Source organism: Myripristis murdjan, chromosome 22, assembly GCF_902150065.1.
Source record: "Myripristis murdjan chromosome 22, fMyrMur1.1, whole genome shotgun sequence".
NCBI classification, from domain to species: domain Eukaryota; kingdom Metazoa; phylum Chordata; class Actinopteri; order Holocentriformes; family Holocentridae; genus Myripristis; species Myripristis murdjan.
The window spans coordinates 4,557,062-4,572,170 of record NC_044001.1 but is presented as its reverse complement, the minus strand read 5'-3'; the positions used below and the strand labels follow the sequence as shown (position 1 = coordinate 4,572,170).

Genomic DNA, 15,109 nt, shown 5'->3' with positions numbered 1-15,109 from the left:
ACTAAAATATGGTCAGTGATCAAACTTATTATCAATTCATTTTTGTTGATTGACTAATCAATTAATTGCCTCCATTTGCATCAAACTGCGGTGATTATTTTATTTGAAAACATGCACTGAAGGTAAGTGTGTAATTACCATTGTACACTCTCTAACACACACACACACACACACACACACACACACACACACACACACACACGCGGTAAAGCGGAGGCCCTCTGGCTGCACATAATGAAGCTGTGGCTCTTACAGACAGACTGTAATTCCCCCATCAGTTTCTCGCGCTCGGCCGTCAAAGCTGATTGCTGATTGGCTGCTGCCGTCAGGCCTCCCGCAGAGCGACGGGGAGAAATGAATCGGCTGAGAGGCCGTGTGAGAGGTGAAGCTCGCTTTGTCCCCCTGTTTGTCCTCCTCTTATTGCTGCCTCGCTCTCTCTCTCTCTCTCTCCCTCTCTCTCTCTCTCTCTCTCCTCCTGGCCTCTGCAGATCCTTAAAACGCCTGGGAAAAAGACTTAAATAATCTGAAACTTAAATATGAATGTGTCTTAAATGTTAATGTTAGAGGTGCTGTTGTGTTTCGTCAGCGCTCATGTGTTACGTCCCGGGCCGAGGGGAAACCTGGACTCACAGCATGACCGGAGCCCCCGCTCCTCCCATCGCCAAGAATGTTGAACCAGTTCACAGAGCAGCTTTTATTATTATTATTATTATTATTATTATTATTTAAACTTCAGACAGGAGACATTAGCCCAAAACAACAAACAAAACAACGAAGTCCAGCCCAGAGGCCTGTACCATAAAGCTGGATTTGGGCTTAGCGAGCTAACTTCAGGCTTAACCCTGCTGGCTTTTCTGTACCATAAAGGTGGTTTACTTTTTATCGGGCTACGTTGCCATGGTAACATACGCTGAACACCTCACCTGCTCCGGAGCAGGTTAAGTTCAGGATAAGAGCTCAGCAGGTAGAAAAGCCCCACCTACTGACCAATCAGCTCTCTGGGAAAATGGCCTCATAAAATTAAAATTAATACATTTTACAATTCTTCTTGTATTTTTTTTAATTCATGACTCCGCACTGTCCAACCAAAAATTGTTCTTGTAGACTGATGTAAAGATTTTTTAAAAAATGTTTTTGAAAATAAATGAGGGGAATTTAATTCAGAGGGTTAAATAAAAGTCTGATAAAATACACGCCAGTCTCTGGGCTCCTTTAGGTTTCCATTAGTTTGCTCATATTTAGTATTTAGGCTGGCTGCCCTGAAAAGTCCACATGAGAGTTGGTGCCAAATGCTTTACAGTCTTTAAGTGACAGTGAAATAATATTTTAGCCAGCAGAATAAACACGAGGCGTCAGATGCTTTATAAAATAAAATATCAAAATCACCTGAATCAAAGTCACGATTCTGACGAAACTCAAACTGAGGGCAGCGGTCCAGCGAGGGTCGCCCCTCACTGTGAGAGAGGGCCAGTTCCTCTGCAGGAGTGTGTGGCTGACTGGGAGACACATTCATTTACTGAACACACAAATGTTACTGTAGTCAGATCGACTCGTGCCGTCACGGTGGGGAAGTCAGATTATAATCCCACTAATTTACGCATTGACACAGTTGGCAGTTTTTTCCCAGCATTCCTTGCGGCTTTTGGCAGCTGCAAGTGTGTTGCTTTTTGCCTGGATTATTGATTTATATTCTTTGTATTTATTATTTATTATATGATTATTGTCTGCTCCTTCGTTGTGAAGTATGCGGCTCGGGTAGATTTTTCCTTGTCTGCGATTGGTCGCGTGCAGCAAACTCCGCCCTTTTTATGTGAGCGCGCACAGATCTAAATTGGAAAAGCCTGGGTTGAATTAGCGAGTTGATAGCCGGCTTTATGGTACCGAAAATCCGGAGTGCGGATGTCTGGTTAAGTGAAGCCAGATAACTAAGAGAAAGCCCGGCGATGTTAATCCAGCTGCATGGTACAGGCCTCTGACCTCACCTGGTGTGGAAAACAAAGAAAACAAAAGAGAAAAGTTTAACCTGCCTCCCAACTTGAACACAGGAGAAAAAGCTACCAACAAAAAGGGCGTCTCCTTCCAAACGCAGTGCTACTCTGTGTTCCCTTTTCAGTAGATATTTACAATATTTACAGTTCACTGGCTCTGCAAACACGAGATCTGCACAAGAATCATGTAACTAACAGCAGTCGTCCTGATCACTGACAAAAGAAAGGAGGCCAACACCGGTGGGATGAAATAGCCAACGCCCACCAACGACACACACCTGCAGCTGATCCACACACACACACACACTGATTGCAGTCACACAACAAAACAAAGACATATTGGCCCCAAGAGCAAAAGTCATAAGACATAAAACAGAGCGGGGTTAGGGACATTCGTTAATCTCAGGGTGTTTATGGGCCTTGAAAATCCTTGAAGGTTTGTGGATTTCAAGAATAAACAGAATAAGGCCTTGGGTGTTTTTTTTTTTTTTTTTTTTTTTTTACTCCAACTATAATAATAATGATAATAAATATTATTTGTAAAGCGCTTCTCATAAAAGAATCTCAAAGTACTACAAAAACCTAAAATAACACAACAAAAACACAGAGAGCAGTGAAACAGTAAAAATCATCAACAGGGAGAGAACAGCTAAAAGGAAGAGTAAGAAACACAGGATAAAAATACAAGGGTAACTAAGGACAGCTTAAAAACGCCTGCCTGAACAAGAAAGTTTTAAGTCCTATAACACTAATACTCCAACTTTTTGGGCAGAATTCCCTTTTCCCGACTTCCCCAGACTGAGACAAGACGTTCAGCACCATGTTCACCTCTGTACGTCCAGTGGTGCTGTTCCTACGATTTCATGTTAGCTTAGCATCAAGAGTTGAAGTCTATGGGAGTCGTTAGCCTAGCGCCTAAAACGTCGGATTATTCCTTTAAACCTTACGATAGATATTGATGTTTTAAATGATTCCACGAGGATTTGTTGACTTGAACAGATCACGATGAAGGAAGAAAAACGGAAGCCTCTTGTGTCTAATTTCTCCTGGTGTCGTATCTCGGCTCCAACATGCAAATTTGGAGTCCTTAAATTTTTGCCAAATGCGACATGGAAAGTCATTGAAACCCCTGAATTTGGTTTCCAAATGAGTGTGGGAACCCTGTAATTTCCTGTCATGCCTTCTCTCATCCTGTTTCACAGCTCTGATCGGTTGTGTTCACTCAGAAATGGGTCACTTTCATCAGCCTCTTTTTTTTTTTTTTTTCTTTATTTTTGGTTTCTAGGTGGTTTCTTTTTTTAGTCTTTCTTCCCTTTTTCCTCCACCTCTCTCTCCATCCCCCCGATCTCTTCATTTTCTGCTTGGCTCTCGTCGTTTTATTTCTATGTTTCTCTTTTCTCTCATCGTCATTATTCTCTGGCTCCATTCCTGTCCCCTCATCCACTTTCCCCTCCATCCCTTCATCTCTTCTCTTTCCCCCACTTTCTTTTCTTCACTCTCTTTCATCATCTTTTCTCTACTTTCTTGGTCATCTGTTCCAGACGGGGAACCTAATAAATTCTTGGGACAAGTCATCGAAAAATCGAAAAAAAAAAAAAAAAAATCAGTAGCTCATTATTCACCAAAACCATTATTTATTTTCCGTTGTGTTTGGGGTTATGTTCACTTGCCCTGGCAGAATAAAACAGAATAATAAATGTTAATAAGACAAGGAAAACAGAAACTGTGTGTGTGTGTGTGTGTGTGTGTGTGTGTGTGTGTGTGTGCGCCAAGGAAATTCAACATTTTATTCATGTCGAGTCGTGGAAAAGTTGAGGAATTTTGCTTGTGACATGAAGTGGAACCCCGTCTCTATTTTTTCAGTTCCTCTTTCACATTCCTGTCCATCCATCCATCACTTCTCTCCACACTCCATTCCTCTATTGACTCCCCCTCTCTCTCTCTCCCTCTCTCTCTCTCTCTCGCTCCATCATGTGCTGTTGGCAGCTCTGAATGGAAGTGCTCAGGCAGCTCGGGCTCTGTCAACCAGGAAGAAAACATTGCCACGAGGGGCCAGGTCAACAAGGCTTGTTACTTAGCAACCCCCCTCACCTCCCTCTGGGAACTGCGACCGAGCAGCCGTCGCCATTGGCTGAGGCCTCGCTCTCTCTCTCTCGCGCTCGCTCGCTCGCTCGCAGCTCCTGTTATGTAATGTTGCCGTTTTCATTCCCTGCCACGGAGCCCGGGTGAAAAGCAATGTGTGCGCTGGCTGTCGCTTGCCAAGCTCTCTCCATTCGTGCAAGAAAAAAAAAAAAGAAAAAAGGAAAAAAAAAAACCATTTCCTTTAAAGCCCCCTCCAGTGACCCAGCAATTAGTTTGTGCATTTTTCAAACAAGCTTTGCAAGGAAATGATCGGTTTACATGGCAGAGGAGGAGGAACTACTCGGTTCCTGCCAACTGAAGGCGACCCAGCTGTGCATCACGGCTCGGTTGCCCCCCCCCGCCCCACCCCCCTGCTGTTTCACCCTTGAACTGCATTTAGACTGAGATGTGGCCTGGCGGAGGCAAGCACACAGCGCTGCTTAGAGATTTGATTTTTTTTTTCCCAGACAAGCTTAGAGATTTGAAAAGGGTGATGAGGTCATGGGAGAAAGGCTTTGAACTGCAGACAGTCACTCCGGCACTGCAGCTATAGTCTGCTTACGCAAGCGATCGTCCGGGCAATCGATGACCCAGCGTGTTTGAAGTTCGCTTCTCAGAGAAACTGTCAAGCCGAGCGGCGGTAAACCGCGTGACGCGCGGCGCCTCGGCTCGCGCTCTCCGCATCTGCGGCGACCTCCGACATCACGCCGCGTCCTCGCAGGAGCGTCTGGGGTTCAGCGCCTCTCACTTTCTGTCTTCAGCAGCTGCACAAAAAGCACAAACAAGCTTGTACACAAACACGCACATCCGCAGATACATGACTTATTTATGCTGCATCACAACAAACATTTGGAGAGAGGAAAAAATAGTGAAGGAGCTCAAGTTTTCAGTACCGACCAAATGCATGCATGATATTTCACAGATAACCCAACTCAATTTTATCTATATTTCTTTTAGGATGTGATTATATGTAAAGTTTATTTTCTTTGCGGTGGATTTGGTTCCTTTCGGGTCTCACCGCCCAATAACAAGCCAACCAGGACTCATAATCAGAAGTTTAATGGACCGAAAGGCAGATTTTTTTACTGGACAGAGTTTCGGTGATCTGTCATCTCGTCATGTTAGAGATGTCGGTGGCGGGGGGGTGGGGGGGTGTGGTGGCTGTTAAACGATATCTGATTTCAGTGCTCTGTAACTCAAGCCGAGCACAATGGCCTTGTCTTGGCTCTTTGTTTCATTCACCTCGCCTGGTGTTCATAACACCTGAGAGAGCATAAAGAAAAACCCGAATATGAGCATCAGTCCAGAGCGCTGGGGTTTCCAACGGAGAGGAGCTGCTGCCTATCGGGTGTCAACATCTGTCTCCGTGAACTCATAAAACTTTGCATTTCGGAGTCGTTTCCTATAGCTGGTTTGAGAACAGATTCGTGTTCTCGCTCTCAGTGAACCACACCCCAGTTTTCTTCTCAGAGGACTGACGCACATTTTGTTTTGTTGTTTGGTGCCACTCAAGTTCGCGTGGCATTGTTCCCACCTGGCCGAACTAAAGGAGGAAACGCTCCAGAGTCGAAATAAACCTCTGCAAACGCGCTTCGTGTGAAAGCTCCGTTACAGGAACATGATCAGGGAGTAAAATATGAGCAGTAGTAGCTGATAGCTCACACACAAACACACACACACACACACACACAAGCATTCAGAAGCCGTCTGAACACAGCTGACCAGGCTAAAAACGCCGCAGCAGAGGCAGGATGCAATTAATCTTGATCAGTTTCCACAGGCTTGTTTATTATCCACCTTTTACCTGGAGCGATCATCTTTCCTCTGCAGGATCTGACGCTTCACATGCACTCAACCCTGTCTGCTTCATTCAAGATATCGAAGTCTTTAATTTAATTTTGTTAAATTAACCTTGGATTTTTTTTTTTTTCCAACTCCCTCACTGAGGCCAGTTTTCCACCAGTAACCCGATATTTGTTCACCTTACGCACAGGTGATGGGGCGCTTGTGTCACGAGACGGTTGCCATAGTTTCCGTGGCATCTTCGCTTACCTGCAAAGGTGCTTAAACTAAGGAAAAACTAAAGAAACAAAAAAATGTCAACGCTTGATGGTAAAATATAGAAAATTTTAACCGTAGATTTGAAAAAAATACAGCACATTTCAGCTGTAGTGATAATGATGATGATGATAATAATAATAAACTTTATTTATATGGCACCTTACATACAAGAAATGCGGCTTAAAGCGCTTTACAATACAGAAATGACATGCTTCACATTTAAATAGACACAAAATGAACATAAAAACAGGGAATAGTGTGGAACTGTAGTCGTCTTCTTGCGGTTTCACTTTACACAGAAAACCATCGATCCTCCTCAGGTTTGGCTTTTCCTCTGCTCTCCTGTTCGGTCCTGTGTTGGGTCACAGTGTATTTTTAACCCTTTTTTTTTTTTTTCCACGGTTTGACACGTTCACACAGAAAGCCAACCCGGCTCAGACCCAGCAGAACGCCGGGATGAGCGCCGCGTGTGAACACAGCAGCAGACCCACATTCACAGGCACAATAGCCGTCCTTTTTTCACGGCGTTATCTCCGTGCCTCCCCCCTGCTCCCTCTCAGCTTCATCCTGACCCATTTAACAGCTCTCACCTCCTAATTAGTCTGGAGCACCATGTTTATGCAATGTTTTTTCTTTCTTTTTTCTTTTTTTTTATTTCTTCATTTTCCGCCTGCATTCACTAGCAGCGCTTAATGAGGCGTCCGGCCCCCGTGACGAGGAGCCATTTACAGCCCAGCGAGGTTACAGCCAGCAGGGACTCGGCTGAAAGGTTGAGGACGGAGGGAGAGATGCAGGGAGGGAAGGAAAGGAAAGGGAGGAAGAAGAGAGGGGAGGCAGAACAAAGAGAATGATTTAGATTAATGAGGCATTGTTTTATGATGCCTGATCGTTCTGGTGGTTGTATTTTCCTCATCGGGTGATTGGTTGGCCTCTTTTGAGGACCAAGGAGGATGTTGAAGGACAGAGGCAAAGATAAAAGGAGAGCTGGAGCGAAGATGAGAGAGGAGGAGAGGATAAACATGTCAAGGGAAGACGGAGGGAGGGAGGGAGGGAGGGACGTGGAAGTGGATGATGAGGCGTAATGAGAAAGCAAACAAGGCGCAGAAAGGAGGAGAAAAGGTGGGAACAGAAAGGAAGAGAAGCAAGGAGAGGAGGGAGGTTGGACGGAGGAGGGAATGAAAAGGCAAATTGGAGGGAGAAGTGGCAGCAGGAAGGCAAGGAGGAAGAGCCCAGCGGGGAATCCAACAGGCTGTTGCTGAGGAGAACAGAAATATCCCTCCGTCACACCGTGGGCCTCCACCTGCCTCTCCTCCAGCCTCGTAATTAGCTCCGTCTTAAAGGGAACCGAAAGTGAAGCGAGCCGGTTTCCCATTACATGTTAGCTCCAAAAAAAAAAAAATGAGGATGACAGGTTTCTAATGCAGGATGTAGATGGTTTCCTTCCAGCGGAGAGTGCAGAAACCGTTTTGGACAGGACCATCTTCAGCAAATAAAATGAAGATAAAACGTCCTCCTTCAGGTGGTTTATTAGCAGCTGACAGGCATGAAAGGGAAAAAATGACATCTTAAAAAAAAAAAAAAAAAAAAAAGTTTCCGCTTCCAAATCAAATCCATCCATTCTGCCTGATGTAATTTGGCTTTTTTGCCTTTGACTATCTGCACAGCGAATAAAGTTTGCATTGAAGTTTGGAAGTAGCTTTTTGAAATAATACGCGATAAGATGTGCTTTAAGATTGTTTTCTGGGGGGATTTTTTTTTTTTTTTTTTTTTGTTATCATACAGCTGCAAAATCTTAAAAATGCATCAGCTAAAATCAGTTTAGTTACCAAATACAATAAGTGGACACAAATTTGTCTTGGTGGCACCGCTGCAGAGACTCGTCGGCCTTACGTGCACTGCAGAGGCGTGAGAGAGTGAGGCATTAACTTTTTCAGAGGGCCTTTGGCTGCTCTGATCTGAGTTTTTTTTTTTTTTTTTTTCTAGCGGCGTCACGGTTCTTTTTCATGGACGGTTTTATTAAACTATAAAATAAAACAACTGCCTCGCATGCTGGCAAGTAAACACTCAATTTGCACCACTAACATTTGTTTTATCGTCTTTGCCACTGCTGGAAACGGGCCGCAGGTCCTGCAGATGAGGATGATGCCCCTCTTTGTCCCCCTTCAACACCCTGAGCAACTTTTTATGATATTCTTCTGATTTTTTTTTTCCTGCCAAGGTGGTTTGTGCTGATTAGCATCTCCTCCTCCTGCAGGTTCCTCGATGCCGAAAGTTTTGACTCTTTCAGGTTGTGGATGTTTCTCTCAGCCTCGTTGTAAAGAGTTTGCCGGCCACAGGCTTCCACGAGTCACCTGCACGGTCCCACAGGGGGACGGCAGTCACATTCACGCGTGAATATTTGACAGAATGTGAAGAGGGCAAAATGCAGAAACGGATATTCATAATTAAATTTTTTTGCACCCTCATTTTTAAAGTCACAGGCATGTAATGAACTTTGAAGGACATATTTGCCCCGAGGTGCCTGTTAATTTTTGGACCCTGCTGCATGATGTATGAAGGACTATAAATTAAACTTTTTTTTTCCCAAACAGTATCCGAAATTAGATATTAATGATGTAATGTAAAGTAATAAAACTTGTAGTCACACTCTGATGCAATATTCAGGCATATTTTGAGGAATGAAATATCGCACTGTGGACTCCACCTGCCAGCACACGGCACACACACACACTGAAAACCCACATTACCATCGCTACCACTTCCACCACAACATCTTTTTTTAATTTATTTACTCCTTCAAGGGAGGTTGGGCTATATGAGATCAGATCTAACTTTTATTTCCCCGGTGAAAAAATCCTGCAAGACACACTCGTCTTCACGCGACAAACAATATTTTTTTTTCCGCCCGTCCAGATTGCTCGTTCCAACCCCGTGCCGGTTCCCGCGGCGGCCCCCGCCAACGCCGTGGTGGTGGAGAGCGGACCCGTCATCTACGACGACGGAGCGGGCGACGAGGAAGAGGAGGACGAAGAGGAGGCCTGTGTCAGCGCCATGCAGCTCATGGGCGGCAACGGTCAGTCCCTCAAAGTGTTTCTGAGTCTTAACCCCATTACTATTATGGCCCCTTTTTAAATCCCATTTTAGTGAGGGGACAGAGGATCCTCAGGGGGGAATAAAGGGGCAACAGTAGAAGCTAAATAGAAGTGATAAACATGATCTGAAAGCTGGGAACCTGAAGATTAATTTGAGATGCGGCTCAGCTCCATGTGTCAACTTATTCTAGTCATGCATCTTTGTTTTGATTAGGCGCCTATTTATGGTTTTTTATTAGAGTCTGTAAGGGTTAGAGCATTATAATGAGAGCATATGAAGCCATTCTTATGCTCAGTTATGTGTCCTAAGTTGTTGCAGCAGTTTTTGGGTTGTTACCTTTTTGTTACATAGATTTGGTGCAAAGTTTAGCCATTTTTGACCGCTCAGAAATGCATGGACTAACATCAATTGGTTCCTTAGGTTGTCTGGTTTCATATCATACCTTTACTTGAGCTTTAAAACTGAGCCTCAGCAATCAGGTGACCAGGCCTGCAGGTGGGATGTTGGAAAAGTAACAGTTCGTTATGCTATTTCAGGTTTTGTTTTTTTTTTTTGCACCCATTCCCCTATTCTTGCAATATTCCCGGGGCTTGCACATTCATTACCACAGGAAGTTTGGTTAGCAAGCCTCTTTCCTCTGAATATTCAGTTAAACTAAGCTCTCCTCAACGCTCATTTGAGTTCATAAGTTCACACTAACAGCATCAGACACTAACAACCTGCACCTTCCCCGACTCCGGACTCCTCCATGTCGGCTCTCAATTACATTCTCATTTCTAATGAATCTAAATATCTGGGTCACGGCTCTGTGTCTGGTCGGAGTCGTCGCGTGTTTTAATGAGCCGGGGTCCCGCGGTTCACTTTCTTAAATTTACATCTCTGCCTGTAAACGAGTGAAAACCCCTCACTCTGCCGCAGTGATGGCACTGTGCCGCTTAATTGATTCCTGTTGGAAAACACTATTTTTTTTCTCTCTCTCGCTGCATTCTCAAAGGTCAAAGGTCAGGGGCAGGTGGAGCTGGTAGGGTTCGGTGTTTTGCCCATGGACGCTTCAGCAGGGTAGATATTGTCCAATAATAAGCCATCTTGCATTGTTGGATGAGGAGCCACTTTCCACTTTTTCAGTTCTGGCCCATTATTGCAGTTCAATCATTTCTTTCTTGAAAGACCCGGGGCAGTTACTTTAAGTGAGTCAGGGAAAGTTTGATATTGATTTTTTTTTTTCTGCTTTTGACAGAGTGTGTCAAACCAGTATTTTTTATTTTTGGTGAACAAATAGCAGCAGCCCAGCAGCTCAGGGAGGTATGGAGATTTTGGCTCGTTTGCCAAGTGGCTGGCTGACAAAACGACAGAGCAGCTCCTCAACTATTTACACTGTCAGCCAACCAGAACATTCCTCAGGAGCCGTACAGTGTGTGTGTGTGTGCAGTGTGTGTGCAGTGTGTGACATCGTTTACACCTGGAACTGGACTGGGATTCAGCATCAGACCGGTGGAGGAGTTTTTCAAAGGGCCGGCAGTGAACAGCAGCTCAGGCCACTTTTCATTAACAGATGTTTTGTTAAATTATTCCAGCAAATTTATGAAGAACACTGGAGCATCTAATTTGTGGTCTAAAGCAGTGGTTGTTATTTTTTTATTTATTTATTTTTTTTCAATAATGAAATATTTTTTTGGCCGAGTCCCTCCTGACCAGCGAGGAAAAAAATATAGTAGAAAAAAAAAACCTGCACCCCAGCTCCATCGACATTTTGTCGGCTCTGTTGTTGCTTCTTTTTCTACGTTTCAGTATCCAGCATCATCTTCTGGATTTTAGTCTGACTTGTCGGTCAGAGTGAACAAACAGCAGCAGATTTAAACCACAAACACACGTCTGACTCCTTCAGGAAACCAGGAGGGAAAACTGACTTACATTTACATTTTTTTTATACAACTTATTATAGCATAGGGTCATTATATTAGGAATAATGCATGACTTGTATTATTTAAATTAATGTTTTAAATACCCCTTTTGAGAAGCACTGGTCTAACGGTTAGAGAGGTGGGCTTGTGACTGGAAGGTCGCCGGTTTGATCCCCGAACCATTAGAAAATTGTGCTTTCCCCCTTTCTCAATACCCACGGCTGATGTGCCCTTGAGCAAGGCACTGAGCCTCGGACCAGCCCCTCTCAGCGGCCGGCAGGGCAGGCGGCGGCTGTGGGTGCTGGACCTGAGCGAGCGTGCAGCCGAGCGGCGCTGAGGAAGAGCGCACGTGCTCAGCGTACAACCCTGAGTAAATAATAAAAAAAAAAAAAAACAGTGCACATTGTATACATCGATGCACACTGGTTTTTTGGTTTTTTCGCACATTGTTTTTTTGCACATTGGGTACTTAGATCTTTAGATCTCAAGTGTCATATTTATTCTTTATTTTTTATTTACTTAATCTTGTAATCTGTGGATACTACTGAAAACTGTGAATTTCCTTCGGGATGAATAAAGTATCTATCTATCTATCTAAAGGTTTAAAAAACAAAACAAAAACAAAAAAAAAAAACATCATCCGAGCGTGCTCACTCTGCCGTGCGACGCCATGCCTCCATGCTTCACACGCTGCAGCTTCACGTTTCCAGATGTGACAGTGGAGCGGTGCACCAGTACAGTTTGTAGTACTGGCCAGTGAGCAGCAGCATTTACACTGTCACCTGTTCACTTTTCCCACCTATGTGTTCCTAGTCGGTGTGGGATTTGAACCAGTGACCTCCCAGTCACAAGCCGGCCTCTCGAACCTTGAGCCTGCTGCCTCACATCGTAACAGAGAAAACTAAATCATAAAAAAAAAAAGACCCGAATTTAATCACAATCTGTGCTATTAAACCAACACAATCTGCTAATTAACTGCCAATTTCCCCCTGGGGAGGAATTAAGTGTGTTTACCTGTTTTTGTTTGTTTTTGTTTTTGTTTTTGTTTTTGTTTTACCTGTCTGTCTGTCTCTCTGTCTAATCCCTCCACCTGTCTCTGTCGCTGCAGATTACGGCTGTGACGGCGATTACGACGATGGATTCTAGCACCAGCTTCTCCCCGGACTCTCGTCCCCGAATGCTCTGGGGCCGTTTTGCATCCCTAACCGTATCATAGTGAACGCTTCACACAGAGTGGCTGCTGCAGGGGAGCAGAGCTGCGGCACCACCGAGGAGGAAGGGATGTGTTCAGACACGCAAAAAATAAGGATAATAATCAAACAAACAGGGAAGTGCTGAGACATCCCATTAGAAATGAATGGGAGTTGTATATGCAATATGAAAAGCTTAAAACCCTGAAAAATCACAGCCCTTGTTCCAGCTGCTGTGGGATGTGGAGGGCGCGGCGCCGGGACGCCGACAGAGACGGCAAAGTGGAAACTGAATGGAGAACAAGTGTATTTCTGTGGTGCCGGTCGTGAGGTTTCAAAATAAAAGGTAGGAAATCGGCACTTATCCACCGGTCACTTGCTGCCGACTTTCAGCTGCGTGGTGAATTCATGGATTCACAGCAGCTGCGACCCCATTCAGGTGGAAAAAAAAAAAAAAAAGCTGCGTTCCTGCCTTGGTGTTGTTGAGGTTTTTAGGAAAACATGATGTAGCAAAAAGAGGAGCTGAACAAATTCAAAAGGCTCGCGTGTTGACGTTGGACTCGAGCGCCGCGTGTGACTTCCTCAAGCGCGACCTAACGAGCATCAGCAGTCAGGGCGTGTGAGATCAGTCTCTTTGTCGTTAGTATTCACCGAGTCCACTAAAAATCCAGGAATTAGTCTGCATCGTGTGGTGGTTGTGATGCAGGGTTTGCTCAGACGTGTGTTTGTTTCTGCCTTAGCCGAGCGGCGGCCGTGCAGCTCCTCTCTGCTGCAGGGAGGAGACCCTGAAAGCCAAAGTGCAGCGCTGATGTTGCCTTCAAACTATATAAACATGACAATCCCGGCTTTTGTGCCAGCGTTCGCCAGGACGCTGTGTCCGACGGAAAAATATCGAGATTTTGATCTCCAGAGTACGACGGCTTGATTTGGCTTTGTTTTCTTGTGAGTTGCAGTTTTACCTTTCTGTAGGATTTTATTTGTGTTGGACTCACCGTGCTTAATTTATTAGACGACGTTGTTTTCGTTTTGAATTCTTCAGGGTGTCCCGTCCGAGGTCACAGAGGAATTTAAAGCCAGGTTGTAAGTGAACATTTTCTTAAATCTCTTAATGCAATATTTGCCATTCCGAATGAATGAAAGCAGCAGAAGATTGACGTTTGGGTATATATATATATTTTTTTTTTGTAATTAAGCTTTTAGAGTTCTGTTGTTGAACTGATATTTGGGAGGTGAGAGAGATTGTGGCCTTTTCACTGTGTCGACACGACAGTATTTAATGAGGCGCCGCCTCAGTGCTGCTGCTACAGTACGTGATGTTACATCTACACAACGCTGTGTGCATTTGCTGCTACAGTAAAAATCAGCTAAAACCGACCTGTCTCTTGTCATTTCTTCACGTTAAAGTCATAATAAATCATTTTTCATATGTGTAAATGTGCATTTTGCTGCTCCCCTTTCATTGACGGAGCTAAAACAAGCCATCCAGTTTAGAAATCTTTTCCATTTGCTTTCCTAAACTCTGGTGGCTTTTTCATCACTTAACCATAACCGCCCCTTGTGTTCTTTAAACTGGCCTGGATGTTGTATTTACCTCAGTACAACGTCTTTTTCATAACGCCATTTTGCCTCACATGATGATGTCATTGATGCTGTGGATTTGACTCCTGCACCGGGTCAGGTAACCTGCACAAAGTGTGAGTGTAAAGGGTGAAATTTTGTGGGTATAGGTAAACATTAAATATATCCAGGCAGGTGATAAAGAAGCAAAAATAGTCTTGAGTGTTTGTGTCTTTTTAGAAATTCCAATGTACAACAACAAGTTTTCACCCATGATTTTTAAATCTGTGATATGTTACCTGCTTCCTAGAATAACATCCGAAAAACAAAAAGTCTCCGGCCTGACTGACAGCGATCAGAGCCCCAAACATCGACCAGCGTGAATGAAGTGGTGAACATGTGATCCTTGACGTCACATCCTCGACATCATCATCATCATCATCATCATCATCCTCACATCCGAGTCATACCTGCAGGAGACATTCAGTGTGATGGCGGACGCCGTTTCACCGTTTAGCCAAACTGAAAATAACCTTAAATAGATCGCTTGATTGATTTTCCATGACGAAGGAAAAAATTTACTTCCCCCACCCGCCTCCCCGCCCCAAGCCGCTTCCTCAACCTTTGGCTCCTTTAAAAAAAAAAAAAAAAAAAAAAAAAAAAAAAGTTAGCATGCAATCATATGGAAAAAAGGCACTTATTCACTCATATAAATACAATAAGTAGAATGTACAATCAATATGAGATTGATATAAATTACTGAATCTGGATGTAAAAGTAAATATATGTACATGTATACATACATGGATATATACATATACACTCATCCATATGCATAAAAAAGTGCAGATATAAGGGGGAAAAAACACCATAAGTTTGATCTCAAGGCTGATATATTTTTTTAAGACTCGGTATAAACACGAGGAGCTCCTCAGGTCACCACAACGGTTTTTTCAAGCTTTTCCATGTTGTTCCTCCTCGAGTATCTTAATTCTGTCGAGGTGCAGGGAGCTCGTCAGCTCTGTCGGCCACTGAATAAAATTAGTGGAGATTCTGTTGTTTAATTCGAATTCTGAACAAGTTATCATTAATTTAGAAATGACCTTTTAAACAGGAGGAGCGCCTGCTAGCTCACCTGGTGGAGCGCTGGACCTTTTGCTGCAGGTCAATTTAAAACATAATATTAAAAAAAATGAAT

The 15,109-nt window shown here is 43.9% G+C and overlaps 1 protein-coding gene across 2 annotated transcripts in view; it reads left to right on the top strand.

Annotated features, from left to right (window-relative positions):
- brf1a (BRF1 general transcription factor IIIB subunit a) overlaps nucleotides 1–13,728 on the top strand; it is a 128,309-nt gene extending 114,581 nt beyond the window's left edge. For both annotated transcript variants that reach the window (XM_030082024.1, XM_030082025.1), the window contains exons 18-19: nucleotides 9,084–9,243; nucleotides 12,273–13,728. In XM_030082024.1, the coding sequence (XP_029937884.1) occupies nucleotides 9,084–9,243; nucleotides 12,273–12,310 (198 nt within the window). In that variant the 3' untranslated portion in view covers nucleotides 12,311–13,728. The remainder of the gene's footprint in view (nucleotides 1–9,083; nucleotides 9,244–12,272) is intronic.
- The last annotated feature ends 1,381 nt before the right edge of the window (nucleotides 13,729–15,109 follow it).